Source organism: Magnolia sinica, chromosome 19, assembly GCF_029962835.1.
Source record: "Magnolia sinica isolate HGM2019 chromosome 19, MsV1, whole genome shotgun sequence".
Taxonomy (NCBI): domain Eukaryota; kingdom Viridiplantae; phylum Streptophyta; class Magnoliopsida; order Magnoliales; family Magnoliaceae; genus Magnolia; species Magnolia sinica.
Window position 1 is genome coordinate 23,903,223 of NC_080591.1, and position 24,152 is coordinate 23,927,374.

The window sequence follows — 24,152 nt, forward strand, 5'->3', positions numbered from 1 at the left end:
AAATAAGTTTAAGAACTACGAGCCAATTCTTGTGAAACCGAGTGATATTTTGAAAAACGATTCAGATACGAAAAATCTAAGATTCATGAATGTTGGGCATTACCATCTCTTGGACTCGAGCGCATGATAACTTCATAGTCGAGTTCAAAGTATTAGTCCCTCAATTAGAACAATCCTAAACACTGAGTTCCACAGGTGTATAGTGTAATCTCGGCTTTTAATATTAATACGCAACTCTCTGTTTCAGGATATCATTGGTAACCAGTAAGAGAGTCCATGATAACCAAAACTTGCCTCGAAGATCATCTTTTCATTCCTTCAGCTTTTGATTTTTTTTTTTAATTAAAAGTAATACCAAAACAAATCCTCACCTATAGGGAGCAAACCTATGGTGAAGATTGCATACTCAAACCTTTTTACGTATTATCCGTAGGGAATGAAATCCACACGTATAGGGAGCAAACCTATAGTGAAGAGTCCTTGCCTAACCTCTTTCAACGGTATCTTTTCCTTTCAATTGATCATGACGGGCAATTTTTCAAGATGGTTCCTTCCATGCTTATTGATCACCAAATTAACTCTTCAGTATCAAACTGAAATCTTAATGTGTAAGCGAAATGTGACATGTGAAATCATGACTCAATCAATGTTTAAAACCTCTAACCATGGACTAACAATTTAAATTTAACTGTGAAATCTAATAGATACTGAATCCAAGAGTCATAAAGTACCAACACCACGCATCTTGAAATTCTAAGTGCCCTAGATGGCCGTCAAAATCACTTCGAATTCATCAGAAATCCTAAAAATTTTTTAAAAAAATTTTCACAATTTTTGTTCAAGATCAAGAAAATGCTGATTAGGTCACCTAATCTCCCACCCCCAACTTAAAATCTACATTGTCCTCAATGTAAAAGATATGAGCATGCAATGCACTTGGGACAACGAAAAGTAAATATGAAGTGATGGGAAGATAATACCTGGATGATAAATCGAGAGACACTTTCCAAGAGATCGCAACATGGGCGTCGGTCAGCACGAGAGAGAAGGCAACACAAAAATAACAAAAATAAAATCCTACCCATACCACTTTCATAGGTGCTCTCGATTGCATTTCGTGTATGCAACAAGCCTTTAAACCCCTAGGTTGCCCCTAGTGGACGAGTTGTAGTCTCGTGAGGGTTTGCAGTAATGTTACCCACAAACATTGAACTAACTAATGATAAAAATGAAATGAAATGAAGAACTGGGTTGCCTCCCAGGAGCGCTAAGTTTACTGTCTTCAGCCAGACAAATAAAGTAACTACCCTAGTCCTATGAAAGTGATAAACTTACCTATACCTCCATCAGACTAGGAGATCAATCCTGGTAAACAGGAGCAGTCAGGGGCATAGACATGTCCTCTGAATCAAATTTCTCGACAAATGGTTTCAATCGATGTCCATTGACTTTAAACTCTTTGCCATTATCGGGATCTCTTATCTCAACGGTCCCACGAGGAAAAACAGTAACAACAATGTAAGGGCCGGTCCAACGAGATCGAAGCTTACTCGGAAAGAGATGTAATCGAGAATTGTACAAAAGGACCTTCTGACCAGGCGTGAATGATTTTCGTAAAATGTGTTGGTCATGAAATGCTTTCATCTTGTCCTTGTAAATTCTCGAATTATCGTACGCATCATTCCGGATTTCCTCAAGTTCATTCAATTGAAGTTTGCGTAGTAAGCCAGCGTTGTTCAGATTGAAATTAAGATTTTTGATCGCCCAGTACGCTTTATGTTCCAGCTCCACAAGCAAGTGACAAACTTTTTCATAGACAAGTTTAAAGGGAGACATTCCAATAAGGGTTTTAAAGGCAGTACGGTATGCCTATAAGGCATCGGTCAATCGGATTGACCAATCCTTACGATCAGGGTTAACCGTTTTCTCCAAAATGTGTTTAATTTTCCTATTAGAAATCTCAGCTTGCAATTTCTGATAGGGTTCCATGAATCGATGCCCCAGCAATCAAATGCTTCAATGATAAGGATGAGATTCAAAGGCATCATATTTTGACAGGACAATGCTCCCAATTTCTGACAACGCTCATAAGCTTTGCAAAACTCATGAGTGTCCCTAAACATAGTGGGCCAATAAAAGCCACACTGCAGAATCTTGGCCGTGGTCTTTTTAGCAGAAAAGTGACCACCACAGGCCTGTGAGTGACAGAAAGAGATGACGCTCTGATGCTCATCGTCTGGTACACATCTCCTTAGGATTTGGTCTGGGCAATATTTAAATAAATAAGGATCATCTTAGAAAAAGTTGCGCACCTCGGTGAAGAATTTCTTCTTATCTTGCGCAGTCCACTATGTCGGTATGGCACCTGTAGCAAGATAATTAGTAATATCAGCGAACCACGGTGAATGGAAGACTCTGAACAGTTGTTCATCAGGGAACATGTTGTTGATATGGGTCGTCTCAAGGGAATCAAAGGTATTAAGGCGAGAAAGGTGATCGGCCACAACGTTTTCTACTCCCTTTTTATCTTTAATTTTCAAATCCAATTCTTGGAGTAGAAGGATCCATCGTATCAAGTGGGGCTTAGAATCATTCTTAGAAAGAAGATACTTCAGTGCCGCATGATCTGTATAGATAATGATCTTGGATCCGATCAGGTAGGACCTAAATTTGTCCAAGGCGAACACTACGGCTAAGAGTTCTTTTTCCGTAGTTGAGTAGTTCACTTGGGCCGGATTTAAAGTCCTACTCACGTAATGGATGACGTAGGGTCTCTTATCTTTTCTCTGGCCTAGAACCGCTCCAAGAGCATAATCAGAAGCGTCGCACATAAGCTCAAAAGGAAGGCTCCATCGGGTGGCTGCATAATAGGTGTAGTGGTTAACGTGCCATTAAGCTTGGTGAAAGCTTCCTGGCATTGCTCAGTCCACTCGTACGGAGCATCCTTTTGAAGAAGATTACATAAAGAACGAGACAAGAGACTAAAGTCTTTTATGAATCGCCTGTAAAATCCTGCGTGTCCTAAGAAGGATCGCACGTCTCTGATGTTCTTGGATGGAGGTAGGTTAGAGATAAGATCGATTTTTGCCTTATCTACCTCGATTCCCTTGGACGAGATGATATGCCCAAGGACAATTCCCTTCTGAACCATGAAATGACACTTCTCCCAATTAAGTACCAAGTTCTTTTCTTCACATCTTTTCAGCACACATTTAAGACTTTCCAAACACTTGCTGAAAGATGGACCGTAAACAGAGAAATCGTCCATGAAGACCTCTAGATATTGCCCCACCATATCAGAAAAGATACTAAGCATACATCGCTGAAAGGTGGCAGGGGCATTACATAGTTCGAATGGCATCCTTCGGTAGGTAAAGGTGCCGTAGGGACATGTAAATGTGGTCTTTTCCTGGTCTTCAGGGGCTATCTCTATCTGGTTGTAGCCCGAATACCCGTCAAGGAAACAGTAATAGGAATGACCAGCTAACCTTTTCAGGATCTGATCAATGAATGGTAAAGGAAAGTGGTCTTTCCTCGTGATGGTATTCAACTTCCTGTAGTCAATGCACATTCTCCAACCAGTAGTGACTCTAGTTGGCATGAGTTCATTATTAGCATTGGCTACGATGGTGATTCTGGACTTCTTAGGGACCACTTGAGTTGGACTCACCCATTGACTATCAGATATAGGGTATATGATACCCGCGTCCAATAGTTTAAGAACCTCGGCCTTAACCACTTCCTTCATGTTTGGATTTAGTTTACGTTATGGTTGTCGAGCGGTTTTTGCATTATCCTCAAGATATATGCGGTGAGTACAAATCGATGGATTGATTCCCTTGAGGTCCGCTATCGTCCATCCCATGGCTCCTTTATGCTCAATGAGAGTAGATATGAGCATACTCTCCTGTTCTTTCTCCAGGTGGGCAGAGATCACTACCGGGTATGTCTCATCTTGACCTAAATAAGCATATTTCAAATTAGAGGGCAAAGGTTTTAGGTCAAGCTTCGGCGGCTTGAGGTTAGACGGTAGAGGCACTACATCGATTTATGGCAATTCTTCAAATTGTGGCCTCCACCGGTTAACTTCAAGTACCGGTGCAGTATCAAGCAAGGCGCACGTCTCCCTAATCATGTCATCATCAAAATCATGGGAGTGGGCCAGGCACGTCTCTAGATGGTCGAAGGATAAGGTCAGAGGTGTCGTATCTTCCACGAAAGAGTCAATCATGTTAATGTCATGAAAATCGTCATCATCCTCTGAGTTGCTGCCGTTATTGAAAAAGATGTTTGACTCCAATGTCAAATTTCCAAAAGACATAGTCATGACACCATTCCTGCAATTGATAATTGCATTTGACGTGGTAAGGAATGGGCGACCAAGAATGACGGGAATCTGAGTGCTCATGTTATTGATGGGTTCGGTGTCCAGGATGATAAAATCTACAGGGTAGTAAAATCTATCGACCTGGACTAACACATCCTCAATTATCCCTCTTGGTACACGAACAGAGCGATCAGCAAGTTGTAGTGTGGTCAGGGTGGGTTTTATCTCACCCAAATCTAACTGTTTGTATACCGAGTAGGGAATCAGATTTACGCTCGCTCCTAAGTCAAGAAGTGCGTGATCAATTCAATGGTTCCCGATTACACATGATATAGTTGGGCTACCGGGATCCTTAAATTTCTGCGGCACGTCTTGCTTCAGGATGGCACTCACTTTTTCAGTCAAGAAGATTTTCTTTTGAATACTTTGCCGTCTTTTGGTCGTGCATAAGTCTTTCAGAAATTTGGCATATGAAGGAATCTATTTCACGCCATCAAGTAGAGGAATGTTAACTTTCACTTGTTTCAACACCTCTAAAATATCCTGAGAGTTAGAAAGACGTTTTGGTGCAACTAACCGTTGGGGGAACGGAGCAACTGGTTTCTCTAGAAGTTCTGGTTCTAATTTTTGTGGGGCATCACTAGATCTATCATTGTTGTCCTCTTCTGGTTCTTAAGGCTTTTCGGGCCTAATCGGAAGAGTTTTATCAATGATCTTTCCACTCCTAAGAGTGGTGATGGATTTAGCGTGCCCCATCTGATTTGAAGAGCTGGGATCACTAATCTTATACTGCGGTTTAGGATTGGGGAGAGGTTGTGCAGGAAGCATCCCCTTTTCTATATCCGTCATACGAGAATCTATCTTTTGCATAAAATCTGTAAATTTCCGCATTGCTTGAGCTAACTCTTGTATGGAATTTTGAACTGGTTCCTCTTGAGGTTTCATTTGATTTGGATTTTGATTGAAGAAACCTTGAGGGGTAGCCGTTTGTCCATTCCTCCAACTAAAGTTTGGATGATTTTTCCAACCAGGATTGTACGTATTGGAGTTAGGTCCAGTAAAAGGTCTTTGATAGTTGTTTACGGCATTGGCTTGTTCATTCAACACTCCTCGAAAGGCAGGTATTGTAGGACAGTTTTCAGTTGTGTGAATGTTGCAATCACAGATGCCGCAAAAATTTTATTGACCTTATCCTTCTTTCCTTCCATGGCCTCAAATTTTCTTATGAGATTATTCACTTTATAATTGAGATTATCTTCTTCTTTCAGGAGATACATTCCGCCTTTCTCCTTAGATTGAGTTGGTCTAGACGTGGTGTTTGATTTTGGGTAATAGTCCCAAGATTGTGTTTTTTCAGCCAGACTGTCGAGGTAGTCCCATACCTCGTCGACATCTTTATTAATGAACTCTCCATTACACATTGTCTCGACCATTTGGTGCATGGAAGATGTCAGTCCATCGTAGAAAAAATTTGTAATGCGCCACGTTTTAAATCCATGTTGTGGGCATGAACTGACCAAATCTTTGAACCTTTCCTAACATTGGAAGAATGTTTCATCTTCCTTTTGGGCAAAGTTCATGATTGCTTTTCTGAGGGTAATCGTTTTATGATGTGGGAAGAATTTTTTTATGAACTCCCTCTGCATGTCGTTCCATGTGCCAATGGATCTAGGATGCAGTGAATGTAACCACGTCTTAGCCTTCTCTTTTAAGGAAAAAGGGAAGAGTTTCAGCCTGATTGTATCCTCAGATACATTAGGAAAATATAATGTAGCTATAATCTCATCGAACTCTTTCAAATGTAAATATGGACTTTCTGATTCAAGTCCATGGAATTTGGGAAGGAATTGGATAACTGCTGGCTTGATGTCCATTTGTCCTGTATTTTCAGGGAAAATCATGCATGAGGGCGTACTCACTCCCGCTGGTTGTAGATAATCTCGTAAAGTACAAGGCGAGGGTGCCTGATGCACCTCATTCTCATCTTGTGTATCCTCCACCCTGGGTGGAAGTAGAGGAGGTTGGTCTTCAGCCATAACTTCAGTTAACTTAGGGGATTTCAAGCGGTGTCTAGTCCTGCGATGGATAGTCAACCCCTCAACCAATCCTCCTTCGGTCAAGAGACGTCGAGTGTCGTCACGGGCCCACTTGGGCATGCAACACTCGCAGCCCTCAATCAATTCTAAACCTAATCCTAAGAAAGAAAATAAGAAATCTAAAAAGAAAGAGAGGGTTGGAAAGAAGTTACCAAATTAGAGTCCCTAAGTTAAAACTTGTAAAACAAAACAAAATAAGTGAGATTCTAGAAATAGAGTCTAATAAAAGAAAGTTCCTAACAAGGAATATAGAGGTGAACTAGTTTCTAAAAGAAGAGATTCTTAAAAGAAAGTGATTATTCCTAAAAATAAAATAAGAAACAAAGTTAGACTCTAAAAGAGTTTAGAATTAGAAACTTGCTAAAAAAAGAATCCTAATCTAGAAATAGCAAGGAGGAAATTAAGAAAGAATTTACCAACCTACAAAACAAAAGAGTTGGGTTAGTTTCCAAAAAGGGAAAACTATCAAAAAAATAGAAAATAGAAAATTCTATAATTAAAAGAGAACTGGAATTAGAAAACTTCTAAAACTCAAACCCTAATTCTAAAAATAGAAAGAGTAGAGGATTTGGAAAGGAATTACCAAATTAGAAGTTAATGTCAAGGTCCTATAAAACAAGAAACAGATTAGTTTCTAGAAATCAGAAAAACTAAACGTAAAGTTAGAAAAATCCTAATCTTAAACTAATCCTAAAACTAGTTGATTTCAGAAAACGTAGCCGTCAATCCCCGGCAACGGCGCCAAAAACTTGTTAACTCCCCAAGTATAGGGTTGTGATGTAGTAATAAACTCGGTAAGACCGAGGTCGAATCCACAGGGACTGAAACTTGTACGTGATCTGGAACTAACTAGATCTAGAACTAGCAAAAGATCAAATAGCATTTAAAGAATAATTGTGAAATAAATTATCTAAAACTAAAGAGAAATTAGAGGTAAGAAAACTAGGGATTCAGAGGATCCACTTGTTAAGATCAGGGAGATCTTTACGCCTGCTTCAAGAATCATGGAAATTAACTGAACTTACCTGATATAAGTTTCAAGAGATGAAAGGTATAGGAATTAGAATAGATTCCATCACCAAACTATGCTCAGGAGACAAAATAAACAAGAGAATTAAACTAATTACCAACCAATCAACATGTTATGAGGGTTAGGAAGGGTACCGTCATCCGACCATGCCCATGAGACTATGGTGAACAACAGGGTTTCCTGACGTCATAAACATAAAAAAATGAAGAAACATGCTCAAAGCCATAGCAGACCTATTGTAATTTTAATCACAACAGACCATTAAAAAAACTGAAAACATTCCCTTACAATCAACCCAATACCAAATCCATTCAGTTTAAACAAGAATTAAAGGCATAAAATTCTTCCCATCACGCTACAAGCTTCACCCCTTAGCCCTAGCTAAGGGGTTCAGCCAGACATGGATGGCTGATCCTCTTAAAAATAAAACAAATAAAATAAAATAATCAGAAAAAGAAAAAAAGACAAACTCTCTATCTTCTCTCTCTCTCCCTTGCAATCGTCCAGCCACGTCCCTGCCAAAATTCCTTTTTCTCCTCTTCCCTCCCTTTTTCTCTCTCTTCTCCTTTTTTATAGAAGCATTAGGCGCAATCCTGTGGCTGCTGGGGTCGGTGCGGAAAGCTCCTAGACAGCTTCTTACGCAGCCAGGCGCTGCAGCAGCGTGCACAGCAAAAGAAGCGCAAAAGGGACTTGCGTTTGGATCGAGTGCACGATGAAAGTGAAACCAGTCTGGTCGATCCGACCACCTAGGAGGAGTTTAGACTCCAGAATCTATAACTTGAATGGTCTGGATCAACAAATAGATCGGCAGAGATGGGCCACCACTGTCCGGAATGTCCGAAATTTTCGGACGTGCGTAACATACGCATAAGAGCTGCGTTGTGCTCTCGGTGGGGCCCACTTTGGCTATCTTTCGAGAAATCCATACCGTCCAACAGATTATTTAAGAAAAACCGTTCAGACCTGATCGATTTTGGGTTAAAACCATGGTGGCCCACAACTTATTTTGTTACACCGTCTATTCTGCGTTTTGGAATATCAACAGTCGCCAGCACTTCATTCCGCGATTCCGACACCTAGGCCATGTTTATAGGGCCCTTTTACCCCTGATGGACGATCCCGATTATCTGGATCATGGGCCATGGTGGGCCACAAATTCCGTCCGCAAGCTCTGTTCTTGCGCAAACAGAGAGAATGGACTTCGTCCGCTGTGCTTCTGGCGGGTCCCATGATTAAATTCTATTATGACATCCACACCGTCCACTGGATTCAAGATGAAAAACCGTTCTGGAAGGAACAGTTTCGGTTTGATTTCGGTGTGGCCCACAAGCCGGTTCAGTCCACCGTCCATCTTCCGTTTGGACGGCTGGATTGTGACCCTCACTATCTTCTGTATTTATGCCACCTAGGCAATGGTAATACCCCCTCCCTGAACACCTTGGACGGTTCAGATTCATGATATGGATGATGGGTGGGGCCCACAAGCAAAACCGACGGAAGACGTGGGGGGACGCTGTTTGAGAAAGAGCCAGACTAGGAGATACGTCGGTCAGGGCATGCTGACCGACTCTGGTGTGTTCGGTGCGCGGCGAATGTGCCACTCCATATGCACGCCTCTACTGGTGTAGGGCACACTGTGATGTTGATGAGAAATCTACTCCGTCCATCTGTATTCTCATCTCATTTAACGCGTTAATACTAATTCTGAAGCATATCCAGATAGCAGGTGGGCCCCAGATCGATGTTTTGTGGGATGATTTGACCGTTGGGACGTTTTCACAAGGATCCAAAGGCTGAATTTCGATGTGTACAGTTAATTTATGGTCCTCAGTCCATGTATGAATTTTCGAGCTGAACGGATGGTGGAAACCTTGTGATCATGCATTCTGGCTTACTTTCAGGCCACTTGAGTTTCAATTTCTCAATTTCCTTGGATCTCTAGCGTGTAAATCCATGATCTTGGTCCCAGGAAGACCCATCCACTGCCTTGGTGATGCGAGCGAGTTAAATTCATATTTTTAGTGTCCTTTCCAGTCCACGCTCGTAGATTCACCTTACATCACAATATGATTGAAAATAAAGCGTTAAACAGTATCATGTTCGTAAATCCAGCTAATAAATGGGTCTAATATACAATATTTGACCCTCAACACATCCACAGTCTAGAATTACTTTGGGTCAATCTTTGGCTTATCCACCTCCAGGGGTCAGTCGTTGCAAGGCAGATTGAGCCATTGGTGGTCCTCAATTGATCTAAGAAGTAGTCAGGTGGTGCTGATGGGCCTGTTGCCCAGTATTATTTGCTAGGAGATCCGGAAGTCTAGGAACGCAGTGAGATTTGATGGGAAGTCCATCTCTGTTTCGAACACGATTGCAAGGGTCTTGATGACTCAAGGTTAGCTCACCCCTAGGCGTCTCTCCTTATCTTTTCGTCTGTCTCTTAGGGAGCTGGGTATCGAAGTTCCCGACCACCCTAGGGAGTTTGTGATTCTTGTTAAGTGGGCTAAGCTGGAGAAAGGATGGGCTAAGCTAAATGCAGATGGATCTACAAATCGGGAGATAAAGGATATTTTCTTTTTGCATTCTTGGTAGGCTATGGGGTAGACTCAAACATCAAAGTTGAGCTTCGAGCGGTCCATGATGGTATTTATCATTATCTGAACATGGGGCTCTTCAAAGTTGTGATAAAATCAGACTCAAAGCTAGTGGTGGAATGGCTGAATGGAGCTTCCACCCCCGCTTGGACCTGGAAATATTGGCTCTCTAGGATTGATTTAGCGAAGCGAAGGGGCTAGTTTGGGTTCGTCCATATTTAGAGGGAGGGGAATGTTCCAACAAATGGGATGACTCGCCAAGGTAGCTCTCTCCAAGAAAGCTCGCTCATTTGGCTCCTTTCCTTCCTTCCTTCCCACATCAGGGGGGCTTATTTTCTTGGATAAAGTTGGGCTGGGATCTATTAGGCATTCCACGTAGAAAGGACCGTTAAGGCCATACTTTTGGGTTTTTCCTTGTATCCCCCCCCCTCTTATCTTTTTCTTTGTCGTCGCTTACGATAGGCTTCCCCTTTGGCGTATTATCCTTTGGGGCAGCCCGAATGTAGATCAGGTGTATAGTCTTTTCATAGGAAAAAAGTCTTAAAAAAATTTGTTAGGATAAGTGGAGGAATTGATTCGTAAGGGTCTAATTTGAGAAAGCATGAGCCCATGCGTCGTTCCGGCCCTATTAACTCTTGAGAAAGATGGGAGTTGGTGTACGTGTATTGATAGCCAAACGATTAATAAAATTATCATAAAGTACAACTTTCTCATACCATGGTTGGACAATATGTCTGGCATTTTAGGAGGTACAAAACTGTTTTCTAAATTGAATTTGAGTTGCTACCATTAGATCCGTATACAGCCAGGTGATGAGTGAAGACACCTTTTAAGACCGAGGGGCTGTATGAATGGTTGGTAATGCCCTTCGGTCTTTCGAACTCATCGAGTACATTCATGAGGTTGATGAACTAAGTTCTGAAATCATTCATTGGGTGGTTCGTGGTGGTATACTTCGATGAAATTTTGATATACAATCACGACAAAGCAAGACATGGAACATGTTAAACAGGTCCTTCGACTACTCATCAAGAATAAGTTGTATTTCAATTTTAAAAAATGTAGCTTTTTTTACTGAAATCCTATTGTTTTTTAGATTTGTCATGACGTCTATAGGCATCTGGGTGGATAAAAAAAAGGTAAAAACCATCAGAGAATGGCCAGTTCTGACAAACATCCATGAAGTGTGGAGTTTTCACGGGTTGGTGACATTCTATCGTTGGTTCGGGAAGAATTCTAGCACCATTGTGGCAACGAATACAAATCGTATGAAGAAGGGACCATTTCAGTAGACAAATGAAGCTGATAGGAGCTTTGCTGAAATCAAACACAAAATGTACACAACCACATTTCTCGTACTTCTCAGCTTCGACAAACTATTTAAGGTCGAATGTGATACTTCATATGTTGGAATTGGGGGAGTTTTGCAACAAGTGGGCAGGTTGATGGCCTTCTCCAACAAGAAGCTCAATGATTTACGTGAAAAGTAGTAGACGCATGAGCTCGAATTGTACGTAGTGGTCCATTACGATATTAGCGATGTTACTTAATTCAGAGGGAATTCATCCTTTACATAGATTATCAAGCTCTCAAATTCATAAATAGCCAAGCTAATGTGAATCGTGCATATGCTAGGTGGATTTCATTGTTGTAGGAATTCACATTTGTGTTGAAGCATAAGTCTAGGCAACATAACAAGGTGGCTGATGCACTTAGCCTACATGCAACCTTGTTACATCCCATGAGCAATGAGGTTGTCAGATTCAAATGTCTTAAAGACCTATATGCCGATGACAATGACTTTAAGGATGCGTAGATTAGAGCCAGGAAAGTCAGTGACCTCCATATTCAGGATACATTTTTCTTGAAGAAAAATCAGTTGTGCATTCCATAAAGTTCTTTGCGAGATCACATCATCCAAGATCTACATGGAGGTAGCCTCAGTGGTCATATAGGGAAAGACAAGACAATAAATCTCTTAGAAGAACGTTATTATTGGCCATAACTGAAATGAGATGTAGAAAATACGATATCGCAGTGCCACACGTATCACTCATCCAAGGGAGGGTCACAAAACACTGGCATACACATTTCATTACCTATCCCTAACGGCCCTTAGGAGGATTTATCTATGGATTTTGTCCTAAGCTTCCCACGGACCTAGTGTGGTGTGGACTTAGTGTTCATCGTAGTTGATAGATTTTCCAAGATGACCCATTTTATGACATGTAAGAAAACTCTCGAAGCTACGCACGTTGCAAATGTATTTTTCCAAGACTTCTTATTTGACTACATGGGGTTCCAAAATCCATCACCTCAGATCATAACACTAAGTTCCTTAGTCATTTTGGAGGACTTTATGGCGGTGATTTGACACCAAGCTGCAAATCGGTAGTGCATATCATCCACAGATTGATAGGAAGACCGATATAGTGAATCGTAGACTTCAAAACCTTATACGATGCATTTCGGGTGATAAACCCAAATAATGGGATTTGGCCTTAGCTCAGACAGAATTCACATTCAATAACATATTGAATCGTTTCACCAACAAGTCATCCTTTGAAATCGTGTACAACGGTTATCTCGGCATACTCTTGATTTGGTTCCTTTGCTCAAATTCCTTGGTATGAGCATTGCCGCAGAACATATGGCGGATTGAATCATAAGTGTACACACTAATGTTTAAGCCTAATTAAACGCATCCAACGACAAGTGTATATAAGGAACAGGTTGACGCGCATCGGTGTATGAAAGTATTTAATGTGGGGGACGAAGTGATAATTGATCGATGTAAAGGAAAATTTTTGACCAGGACGTACAATAAGATAAATAACAAGAACATTGGACTGATGCCTATCCTCTGTAAGATGAATGATAATTCTTATGTGGTTGATCTTCCAGTAGATATGAAGATCTCACGCATGTTTAATGTAGCGGATCTGTACGAGTATCATGAACTGAATCCGGATAATAACTCAAGGATGAGTTCTTTTAAAGTGGATGGGATTGATGTAGAACGGGTTGTAGACTCATTCATGGAAAAGATGGACCGAAGCAAAGAAGCCCAGAAGGATCGAACACACTCAGCATAGTTCGACCGGTTGACAAATCTAGTCAACAGGTCGAAATTCCACCTGAAATCCAAATTGCTTAATGACTGATTTCTACTAGTTTAAAAAGGTTGACAGATCTTATCAACGAGTCGAAATCCATTTCGACAAGTCGACAAGTCGGGTTAACAGGTCAAAAATCGCAGAATTTTTGGTTTAAATCTTTGGACACTTTTGGGCTGTTTCGACTTGACGACTTGAACAGTCGACAACAGGTCGACGAAAGTAGGAAAGTTTCATAATTTTCTTAATTTGTTTCCTAGTTTGATTAGAACTCTTTGATTATATTTTTAGAGTTTGTTTTAAGTTATTTAAAGGGGTTAAACTCATTTTTATGAGCAGTTATCAATTAAACTTCTAAGAAATTCTATTTCTTCTCGTGGATTGGAGATTTTCTCTTGTGGATTCAAGAGCACCTTATGGATTCAAGGTATTTATTAATTGAGGAAGACGATGATCAACCTCATCACATCCTTCCCTACATCACTCTCAATCTCCTTGTCCCTCTCTCTCAGTAGTCTCTCTATCTTTCTATCTTTCTCTCCCTAACAAAGGTAAAGCCCTAACTCTTCTTTTTTACCCTCTTCTTTGTTTTTTTTTTTCTTTTGTGTCGGGGCGGAACAAGCACAATTTGGCTAGGGCACAGTTTCGGTGGATCCCCAAACCAAATCCCCACCATTAAAAACTTCATGGGTCGACTGGAATGTTTATTATATTTACCATCCAACCTGTTGATAAGGTCACAAAGACCTGGATGAAGAGACCATACAAATATCATCTTGATCCAAAACTTTTGTAGCATACGTATAGGAAGTCTTTAATGGTCAATTACTATTGTTTCCTATGCTATGGTCCACTTGAGATTTGGATCTTCTTCATTTTTTGGATCATGTTCTAAAATGAGTTTTCAATATGGATGGACAATGTGGATGTAAGGAAAATACATCACAATGGGCTCCATAGTTAGGGATCCTACCCACCTTGTGTCCTTTGGCTAGTAGCGCTGGCCAATAACCTGGTGGCTATTGGTTGGTGCTCTCCCCACCATGTTTTATGTGTTTTATCCATACCATCTATCAATTTTTCCATATCAGTTTGGGGCTTGAGGCAGATCTCAATTTTAGGTGGACCACACCACAAGAAAATAGTAGTGATTGAATGTTTATCATTAAAATCCTCTTAGGGCCCCCTATAATGTTCATTTGATATCCAACATGTTGATTAGGTCCTAACGACCCATATGAATGGAAAAAACAAATGTTAGTTTGGTCTGAAACTTTTATGGGCCCAAGAAGTTTTTAATAGTGGAAAGTTTGAAATATGGATTGAAACACACTAATTCTGATATGGACCATTGAACTGTGGTCCCAATGTAGATTGAAAGATGCTCCAAAATCATTCTTGATTAGATGGTCCTAACCCTTTGATCAAGGGTCTAGATCACTAAATCACAACCCCCACATGCACCGAATCAAAACCATCATTAAAATTTTTGTCTACTTAGGCACCTAAGTCCTATAATATGGTTCAACTCTACATGCTAGGGTGTTTAGGTTTGTTTCAGATCAATTAAATCTTATCCATATGTTCCTTCATAGTATTTCCCCTAATCTTAAGTAGATGACTCTTTTGTTTGCGTAATTTATTTTTATGTTTCTTTCGTTTATAGCATTATAAACATATCTTCAAAAGAAAATAATTTTTTTAGTTCCACTTTGCTTGCTGCAAGTTTTTTCCACATTACATGTATTTGAAATGCTTGAGCCCACTTTTATAGCCCACCTGAAGATTAGTTTAGCTTAAAAATGGATACAACTATTCAGTTAGATTGACTTAATAAAATGACATACTTTTATCTAAGCTTTCTTACTTGTCAATATGATTTTTAAACAATTTCGTACTCCAACTTTTGGTTGGTGTGAATATATAGTTTCTTACATATAACTAAATTATAGGTTATCTAAAAACAAAAACTAAGTTACCTATAAGGTACAACTTACATCCAAATATGATTATATGTAACTTACAACTTAAAAAACTTATAGGCATCCAAACGCGGCCCTAGACTTGAGAAAAACTCAATTCGGTCGTGACTGGGTCAAACTTCAAGAAAAAGTTGGCACAACTTGACTCACAATAAGACATCATTTATATTATTTATTAAGGCTACATATTGGGCTCGAATCAACCCCAAGGTTCAATTGATCCAACCCAAGTTTGGGTCAGGTCACATTAGGTTGACAAAGTCCTCGGGTCAAGTTTGGGTTGGAAAATCCAACTCGATTTGAAATCAGGTTGGGTTCGAGTTGAGCAAATTCAGGTAAAGTTGGGCCAGGTTGGGAATAGCCACATGTATTTGGGTTGGGTTGGTCAAGTACAGAGGAATTCGGGTTGAGTTTGTGTTGGGGCACTTGGATTGAAATGGAGTCAAGTTGGGTTGCAGGTTGGGTCTTCTTAAGGTTGGGTTAGGCTTGGGTTGACACTCAACTCATCCCAAACCCACATGAGTTGCACCCGTATTATTGATACTTTCCAAAATATTAAAATGGAGCAAGGGAGTGGAACTCCCTGACATGTGGGTATCGAGTACGCTCAACCCTTGCAAGACAATGAAAGGGTGAGCTTATGTTCGTTGTATAGAAATAAACTAGAGTGGGAAACTTGGCAGAAGAATCCATTTGCCGGGTTGACCTGCTCTCTTCTAGCTCTTGCTCTAGCCTTAGTAGGGACATGTGCATATACTGACAAAACTCAGTTTTGTGTTTCTTTTTTCCTTTTAACCTCTCTTGAGGGGAGGGGGCACTGGTCTTAACCCCTACCCCTACACAAAATGCAAGGATAAGCGAGAAAAATCAGAACCATGCCCACCCAACCTCAGAAACTATAATGAATTTTGAGTCAACTCAGGTATAACTGAGTTTCCAAGTCTCCATGTTTTTAAACCATGGTACATGTATCACTCACGTTATTGAACATGTTGTATTAATTAGTTATTAGTAACCAAGATGATCAAAATATAGTTATATCAGACAACTCCACTTTTCATTGATGAAATAAAAGACCAGGCTGCACTACAACTTACCTCATTTTAAAATTCAAAAGGTCAAAATTATCTAATAAACAAACCCTAATTTCTATACTTAAATCTAACTCTTCGTAGTCTTCCATCCGTCCTTCGACCAACTAGCTCTCTTAGCAAGCACATCCACTATTTAACATGATGGTTAAGAGGGATACTTCTCCCACCATGGTTGTTGTTATAAGTTGCTTTTGTTGGAAAGTCCAAACCAAATGGATGGTTCAGATGCTCAAGCAACCTCTGGAAGTTTTCATGGCATTTGAAATGTCACATGTTGTGGCTATTAGAATTTCCACAATTTCCACATGTTGTGCCTGCTGGATTTCCATGCGTTTAGAAACTGATAGATTAAATGTAGTTAATGGTATAATGAGGGCATATTAGGTATTTCACAGTAGGTGCAAAAGCCTATAAAAGGCACATGGTGCATCCGTGAGAAAAGCAAGTGAAAAGAAAGTAGCAAAATAATTTAATACAAAAGGTGTTTTTTTTTTTTTCTATCTTTGTGGTGTGTACGGTTCTAAGGCTTTGTAAAGCCAATAAATTGGTATCAGAGCAAGACGATCCCATGGGACCAGGTATACTTTGAAGGTGCAGATCGTGTGATCAAGGTGTTGCCACTGCTACGTCAAGAAAAAGGTGTTATTGTTGATCCATGGTGTGAAGAAGTGATGGCATCCTCGATCCAACTGCAAATTCCAAAGTTATCTAAGGATAACTATGAAAACTGGTGCATCTAGATGAAGGATTTGTTCGGATCCCAAGATCTATGGGATATCGTCAGTGATGGGTATGTAGAGCCCACAACGAAGCAAGAAGCCTCCTATTCTACCGAACAAAAGACCGCTCTCAAAGATCAAAAGAAAAAAGGACAAGAAGGCTTTATTTTTATTTTTTTATATATCAAGGGTTGGATGACTCCACCTTTGAACGAATCACCGAAGCTACGATATGCAAGCAAGCATGGGAGAGTCTCCGCACCATATTCAAGGGTGTTAATCGTGTCAGGAGGGTTCGACTCCCAACCCTTAGAGCCGAGTTCGAAGCTGCACATATGAAGGAAGGTGAGTCCATTTCAGACTATTTTTCAAAATTACTTGTTATAATTAACAATTTAAAAAGAAATAGTGAAAAGTTTGAAGATATTCAGGTAGTAGAAAAAATACTTCGATCTCTCACAACCAAATTCGAGCATGTGGTTGTGGCCCTTGAAGAATCGAAGGACTTAGAAATCTTGTTCGTCGAAGAGTTGATGGGATCGTTGCAAGTGCATGAGCAATGAATGCAGAAAAAATAACGCATCGACATTGAAACATGCTTTAGAGTTTAAGCTGACTCTAAGTGACCAAAGTAGTGATACAAATCGTGGAGGTCGCAGCACCAACACTAATGTAAGAGGAAGGGCACGTGGATATCATTTGAACCATCCACAAAATCAACAGAAATTTACCAATTTCCGTGGAAGAGGAAATGGTAGAGGCCGATCTATACGTGGTCACAGAAATATGAGAAATATTCAATGCCGGAATTGCAACAAATTCAGCCATTATGCCTCAGATTGTTGGAGTAAGCCACTGGATCATGATGAACAATCCAATTATGTTGAAGCATTGAGTCATGATTAGGAAGACTTCACAATGCTCCTTGCACAAGAGAAAGGATGTGACTAACTAGATGTATGGTATCTCGACACAGGTGCGAGCAATCACATGTGCGGGAACAAAAGCGTATTTGAGGAACTCACGGAAGGAGTTCATGGTGATGTGACATTCGGTGACTCGTCAAAGACGCTGGTAAAAGGTAAAGGCAAAATCAAAATCTTTCAAAAGAATGGTGTTCCAAACTACATCTCTAATGTGTACTACATGCCCAACAAGAAAAGTAATATACCAAGTCTCGAACAACTCCTCGAAAAAGGGTATGTCATACACATGGAAAATTCTTTTCTTTCCATAAGAGATATGCATAAACGTTTGATTGCGAAAGTTCAGATGGCAAAGAATCATATGTTTTCGCTTCATATAAATACAATGATTGAGAAGCGTTTTTATGGAAAAGCAAAAAATTATTATTGGATGTGGCATCTTCACTTTAGGCATTTAAATTTCACTGGCCTAAAACTTTTGTCGTCGACAAGCATGGTGCATGGCTTGCCTACCATTAAAGCTCCAGAATAAGTGTGTGAGGCGTGCACACTTGGGAAACAGCAAAGGAACTCCTTTCCGAGTGGAGTATCCCGAAGAGTAAAAGAACCATTACAGTTGGTTCACACTGACATCTGTACCCCATTGGAGTCATTCTCTCTTGGAGGTAATAAATACTTTATTACCATTATTGACGATTTCAGTAGAAAATTGTGGGTGTATGTAATCAAAGAGAAGTCTGTTGCTTTTACTATTTTAAAAAATTTTAAGGCCCTTGTTGAAAAAGAAAGTGGTCTTAAAATCAAAATTCTTAGATCAACAGAGGCGGAGAGTACACCTCAAATGCTTTTCGAGAGTATTACAGGGATCAAGGAATCAAGCAACAACACACTGCAGCCTACATGCCACAGCAGAATGGAATTGTGGAATGGAAAAACCGTATCATTCTCGACATGACAAGGACCATGTTGAAGGAGAAAATTCTACCAAAGAATTTTTGGGCAGAGGCAGTTGCATATACTGCCTATCTGCTCAATAGGTGTCTGACCAAGAATGTCAAATTCAAGACACCGTAGGAAGCATGGAGTGGATATAAGCCAAGTGTTGAACACCTTAAGATCTTTGGGTGTGTCTCCTATGTTCAAGTTCCAGAAGCAAGAAGAAAGAAGCTTGATGATCATGGTGAGAAGTACATCTTCATCGGCTACAGTGAAGAGTCAAAGGCATACAAACTCTACAACCCACTAACCAATAAAGTGGTGATGAGTAGAGATATAGTATTCTGCGAGGAAGAAGCCTAGAAATGGAACGAGAAAAATTCGGCCAAAGAAAATCAAGTCGAGGTTGAAGAACATGAAAAAGAGAAGCATGAGAACCAGGAGCAGACACTTGTAATATCCTTTTCCGTCGAACCGTCTGCACGCAGAAGTCTAGCGATACGTTCCATCTCCTCTAGAAGTATTCCATCAAATCAAAATTCAGTCAGCACATCATCATCCAGTTCTCCTTCACCCTTAGCTCCTATCAAAATGAGGAGCCTCAATGATATATATGCCGAAACTAAGGAAGTAAATTTGTTCTTCTTATATGCGGACCACGAGCCTCTTACATTTGAGGAGGCTTTAGAAGAAGAATGCTGGAGGACGGCTATGGAAGAGGAGATCCAGGCCATTGAGAAGAACCATACATGAGATCTGACTTTACTTCCTCAACGCCAAAGAACTATTAGCATCAAATGGGTGTACAAGATCAATCGAAATGCTGATGGTGAGATCGATCGCTACAAGGCAAGGCTTGTAACAAAGGGCTACAAACAGAAGTACGGGATGGACTATGAAGAAGTCTTCGCTCCTGTTGCTCGCCTTGATACTGGGAGGATGATTATCTCCCTTGCAGCCCATCACAATTGGATGATCTACCAACTAGATGTGAAATCTGTATTCCTGAATGGAATTCTGGAAGAAGAGGTCTATGTTGACCAGCCTGAAGGTTTTGTTGTTCAAGGGGAGAAACATAAAGTGTATTGACTGAAGAAAGCCCTTTATGGCTTGAAGTAGGCTCCTCGTGCCTGGAATGCACGCATCGACAACGATCTACAAGAGAATGGCTTCGCCCAATGTCCATATGAGCATGCAGTTTACATAAAAAAGAATGCTCATGGCAATATGCTTATAGTATGCTTGTATGTTGATGATTTGCTGTCCACAGGGAACATCCAGTCGATGTTTGATGAATTCAAGAAGGCCATGTTTAAGGAGTTCGAGATGACTGATGGTGGACTTATGTCTTTCTTTCTATGCATCGAAGTGAAGCAAACAATTGGCGGCATCCATATATCTCAGCAAAAGTATGCCAAGGAGTTGCTTGAAAAGTTTAAGATGGTAGACTGCAATGCCGTGAATACGCCTGTAACAACAGGCCTGAAGCTGACAAAAGAAGGAGAAGGAAGAAGCATGGACTCGACTCTGTTCAAGAGTTTGATTGGAAGCCTAAGGTATCTCACAATCATAAGGCCGAATATCGTTTACAGTGTTGGACTTCTAAGCAGGTATATGGACGTGCCAAAAGAACCACACTTGCTAGCCACAAAAAGAATCCTCAGGTACGTCAAAGGAACAATGGAATTTGATCTTTCCTATCCATAAGAAGATGAAGCAATACTGTATGGATACTTAGACAGTGATTGAGAAAGTGGCCAAGATGAAAGAAAAAGCACCACGAGATATGTTTTCTATCTTGGATCAACTGCTTTCACATGGAACTCAAAGAAGCAAAGTGTTGTTGCTTTGTTTACATGTGAAGCAGAGTACGTGGCAGCATCATCCACGGTCTGTGAGGCGATCTGGTTGAGAAACTTGCTAAAGGAGCTGAAGCATCTGCACGAAAGATCCACAGTTATACATGTGGATAACAAGTCGGCAATTGAGCTCTCCAAAAATCCGGTACAGCATGGAAGGAGCAAGCACATTGATACTCGATACCATTTTCTCAGAGATCAAGTGAAGCAGAAAGTGGTGAAATTGGAGTATTGTCATACCACTGAATAGGTCATGGACATATTCACCAAGGCATTACCGACTGATACAGTCAGACGACTAAGGCCAATGCTTGTAATGAAACCAGTTTTGGTTTGAAGGGGAGTGTTGGAACGTCCAAACCAAATGGACGATTCAGATGGTCCAGCAACCTCTGCAAGTTTTCATGGCATTTGAAACGCCATATGCTGTGGCTATTGGAATTTTCACAATTTCCACATGTTATGGCTGGTGGATTTCCATACATTTAGAAACTGATAGATTATATGTAGTTAATGGTATAATGAGGGCATATTAGGTATTTCACAGTAGGTGCAAAAGCCAATAAAAGGCACACGGTGCATCCGTGAGAAAAGGAAAAGAAAGTAGCAAAATAATTTAATACAAAAGGTGTTTTTTTTTTTCTAGCTTTGTGGTGTGTACGGTTCCAGGGCTTTGTAAAGCCAACAGCTTTGAGTCACCTATGTCAGCGATCGTCTTGTCTAGTCTTTTCGGTTCGAGACAGAGTCACAGCCGCCATCAACTTTCTTCATAGCTTGGCTCGAAAGCTCATCAAGTCAAATTGACTCAGCCTAGTTTCGATCTGAGTCATCGAGTTTTGAACTATGATAGGTGACATGTTGGTTCTTGTGTCACTTTGAATGCTAAAACTGGTACATGAACACGACTGGGGCCTAAGGTTTTGCAATCTGCACCACACTATGGATAGGATACACCTGCACCATGGATAGGATACACCCCGTCAATTTCCTTGGCTGGAAGCCATTTGATATGTTGGTCACTAAAATGGTTTAAGAGAAAAACACAACAACATTCTATATTTTGAACTCAGCAAAGCCATCCAGTGAATGGTTTGAATCACCAAAGCGTTGGGCACCTCATGTACTTGAAATATTGCTTTTGTAGGTTATAAATCCTCATCATTATCTATGGTCTTGATATGAAAATAACCTGCATCTGCTCTATTCAGCTTTCGGAGCCCTCCCAGGAGAAGCCAGAGGCAGAAAAGGAGGGGAAGACGTTGAGGAGGACCTCAAGCTGGCCAAGATGAGTAGTTAATCGCTAAAGAATATCAGTAGCTAATCGCCAGCGTCGACATGTTCCGGGGTGTGTTTTGATAAGACAGTTGTTTTCGTATAATAAGTACTAAAATGAGAATTATTATTAGCTCATTATAAAACTTTAGTTGATCTGTTAATGCATGCAGTGATGGATAGATCTCTCTCTCTCTCTCTCTCTCTCTCTCTCTCTCTCTCTCTCTCTCTCTCTCTCTATAATGTGGGGTTCCCTTATATTTGTTTATGATTTTATCCATGCGTTCAGATGGTTCATGTGATTAGTTTTCATAGAGGATTTGCCAGATCTGTGATCTGAGACTTTTTGACAAGCCGAGCTCATGCTTTGGAAATTCAGATTATTGGTATTTTGAGTCCCACCACAGGTGGACCCTGGCCCATGAATTGCCTAGACTAGAAGATCCTAGCTGCTACCGTTGGGTGTCGTAGTTGAATGTGCACCATTGTTTATTTCTCTTATCACATGGATATTTCTTGACCACAAAATCACTTGTTCAACATTGTTCTATTCAGTAGATACATGGGACATGGCCAATCCATGGTGGGGCCTAACAAACCATTTGTTTGGATTATTGAACCATGGCCTACAGTTGTCAAGTTTGGAAACCCAAACACATTGTGTGAAATCCTGCATAGGAGATTATGATTCCTTCGAAGATTTAGTTTCATTTTATTTTACATGTTTCTTCAGTCTATTTTTCAATCCTCTCAGTGCAGTGTGCCCATTGTTCTGTCTCTGATTAACTATCTATTTGCTTATCACAAATTGAAAAGTTATGATCCTTCTATGAAGTAGAATTTTCTGGCACGGCTGATGTGTAATAGTGTCTCATCTCAAAATATGGCATTTGAGTTGGCCAAACCTCATCTCACATTCCATGACATTGACTCATAATAAAAACGTTCAAAAACTAAAATCCACAACTTAAACATTACATAGAGAAAAAAAAATTTATTTTTATTTTCACAAAAGCCATTAACATAATCTTATGAAATATACATCAACTAAAAGCACTACCACCATTAAATAAAGTCATAAATAAACTTCTTATTCTAACTCTTTACAATAACATTTAAACTTTAAAGGAAACTAATTCAAAATAAAGATAAGGCTACGCAGCCACTCCTTATGCTCCTCTGACCTGATCCTAATCTTAAAATTTTAAAATTACAGCAATGGTGAACTATGAAACTCAATGAGGAAGATCCTTACCAAATTCAAAAAATACATATTTTCCAAAAATAGACAATTTTCCAAAGTCACGGGTAACCAAAATAGCATGTTTTTGAATATAGAATTCTTTAAAACACTAATTACTAATATAACAACTGCACAAAAATAACAATTTTTAAATAAGGCAGGTTTCCAAATAAGGCAGGCTTTTTTTTTCTTTTTTTTTAAAAAAATTTTAAAACCAAAAAAAGTTGATCTTGTATATTTCATCTATTAAGAAATTACAGTATTTCGGGAGGGACCCAACAAAATACTTTGGGCCTCTCCTATCGTGATGCCACCATATAGACAAGAACAAGGACAAAAGGGGCCGTGCCATGATCTACCCCCCCTGCTTCCTCGAACTGAGGATCCTAGCAAGACTAGTCTGAATGAGGCTTCCCCAGCAATCGAATGGAACCGAGCCCTGTTTTATCTAGGAGGACTTGTCCCTTAGTCAGCTTTGGCAGGGACAATATGCTGTGGAAGATGACATTAGCTTGCGATAGGCTTCCTATTTTAGCCAGACTGTCCACTGGACCATTAGCCTCTCTAAATGCATGAGAGAACCAGAAAATACCCCTAGAGCTGAGATAATGAATTCTGTCCAACCAGTAGGACCATCTCTAGGAACTGCTGCCATTACCCTATAACGATTTGACTACCCTAATCACCTTCGTTATGCCATAGGACAAACTGAGCTTCATCCCTTCATAAATAGCCTGCAACTCAGCTGCATTATTAGATCCCTCTCCATAACCGTTGACAAAAGCGAAAAGCATGTTTCTTAGGTGGTCTCTACAAATTCCACCCCTTCTTGCAGCTCCTGGATTTGAAAGGGAAGAGCCATCTACATTTAACTTCCACTAGCCCAGTTTGGGCTTTTCCCATCTGACTACTATACAGCCCTAGCTCAATTTGGGGGGGTCTGGAACAAGTAACATAC

General features: G+C 40.2%; 1 protein-coding gene and 1 non-coding gene across 4 annotated transcripts in view; both read left to right on the forward strand.

Annotated features, from left to right (window-relative positions):
- The window catches only part of LOC131235191 (ABSCISIC ACID-INSENSITIVE 5-like protein 4), a 49,879-nt gene extending 27,575 nt beyond the window's left edge, over positions 1-22,304 (forward strand). For 2 of the 3 annotated variants that reach the window (XM_058232333.1, XM_058232332.1), the window contains one exon: positions 21,888-22,304. In XM_058232333.1, the coding sequence (XP_058088316.1) occupies positions 21,888-21,968 (81 nt within the window). In that variant the 3' untranslated portion in view covers positions 21,969-22,304. The remainder of the gene's footprint in view (positions 1-21,887) is intronic. The other variant, XR_009165976.1, reaches the window with a different exon arrangement.
- Positions 5,819-5,925, forward strand: LOC131235953 (small nucleolar RNA R71). The gene has a single exon (XR_009166463.1). It is a non-coding gene; the product is annotated as a small nucleolar RNA R71 (small nucleolar RNA).
- Positions 22,305-24,152: the final 1,848 nt, after the last annotated feature.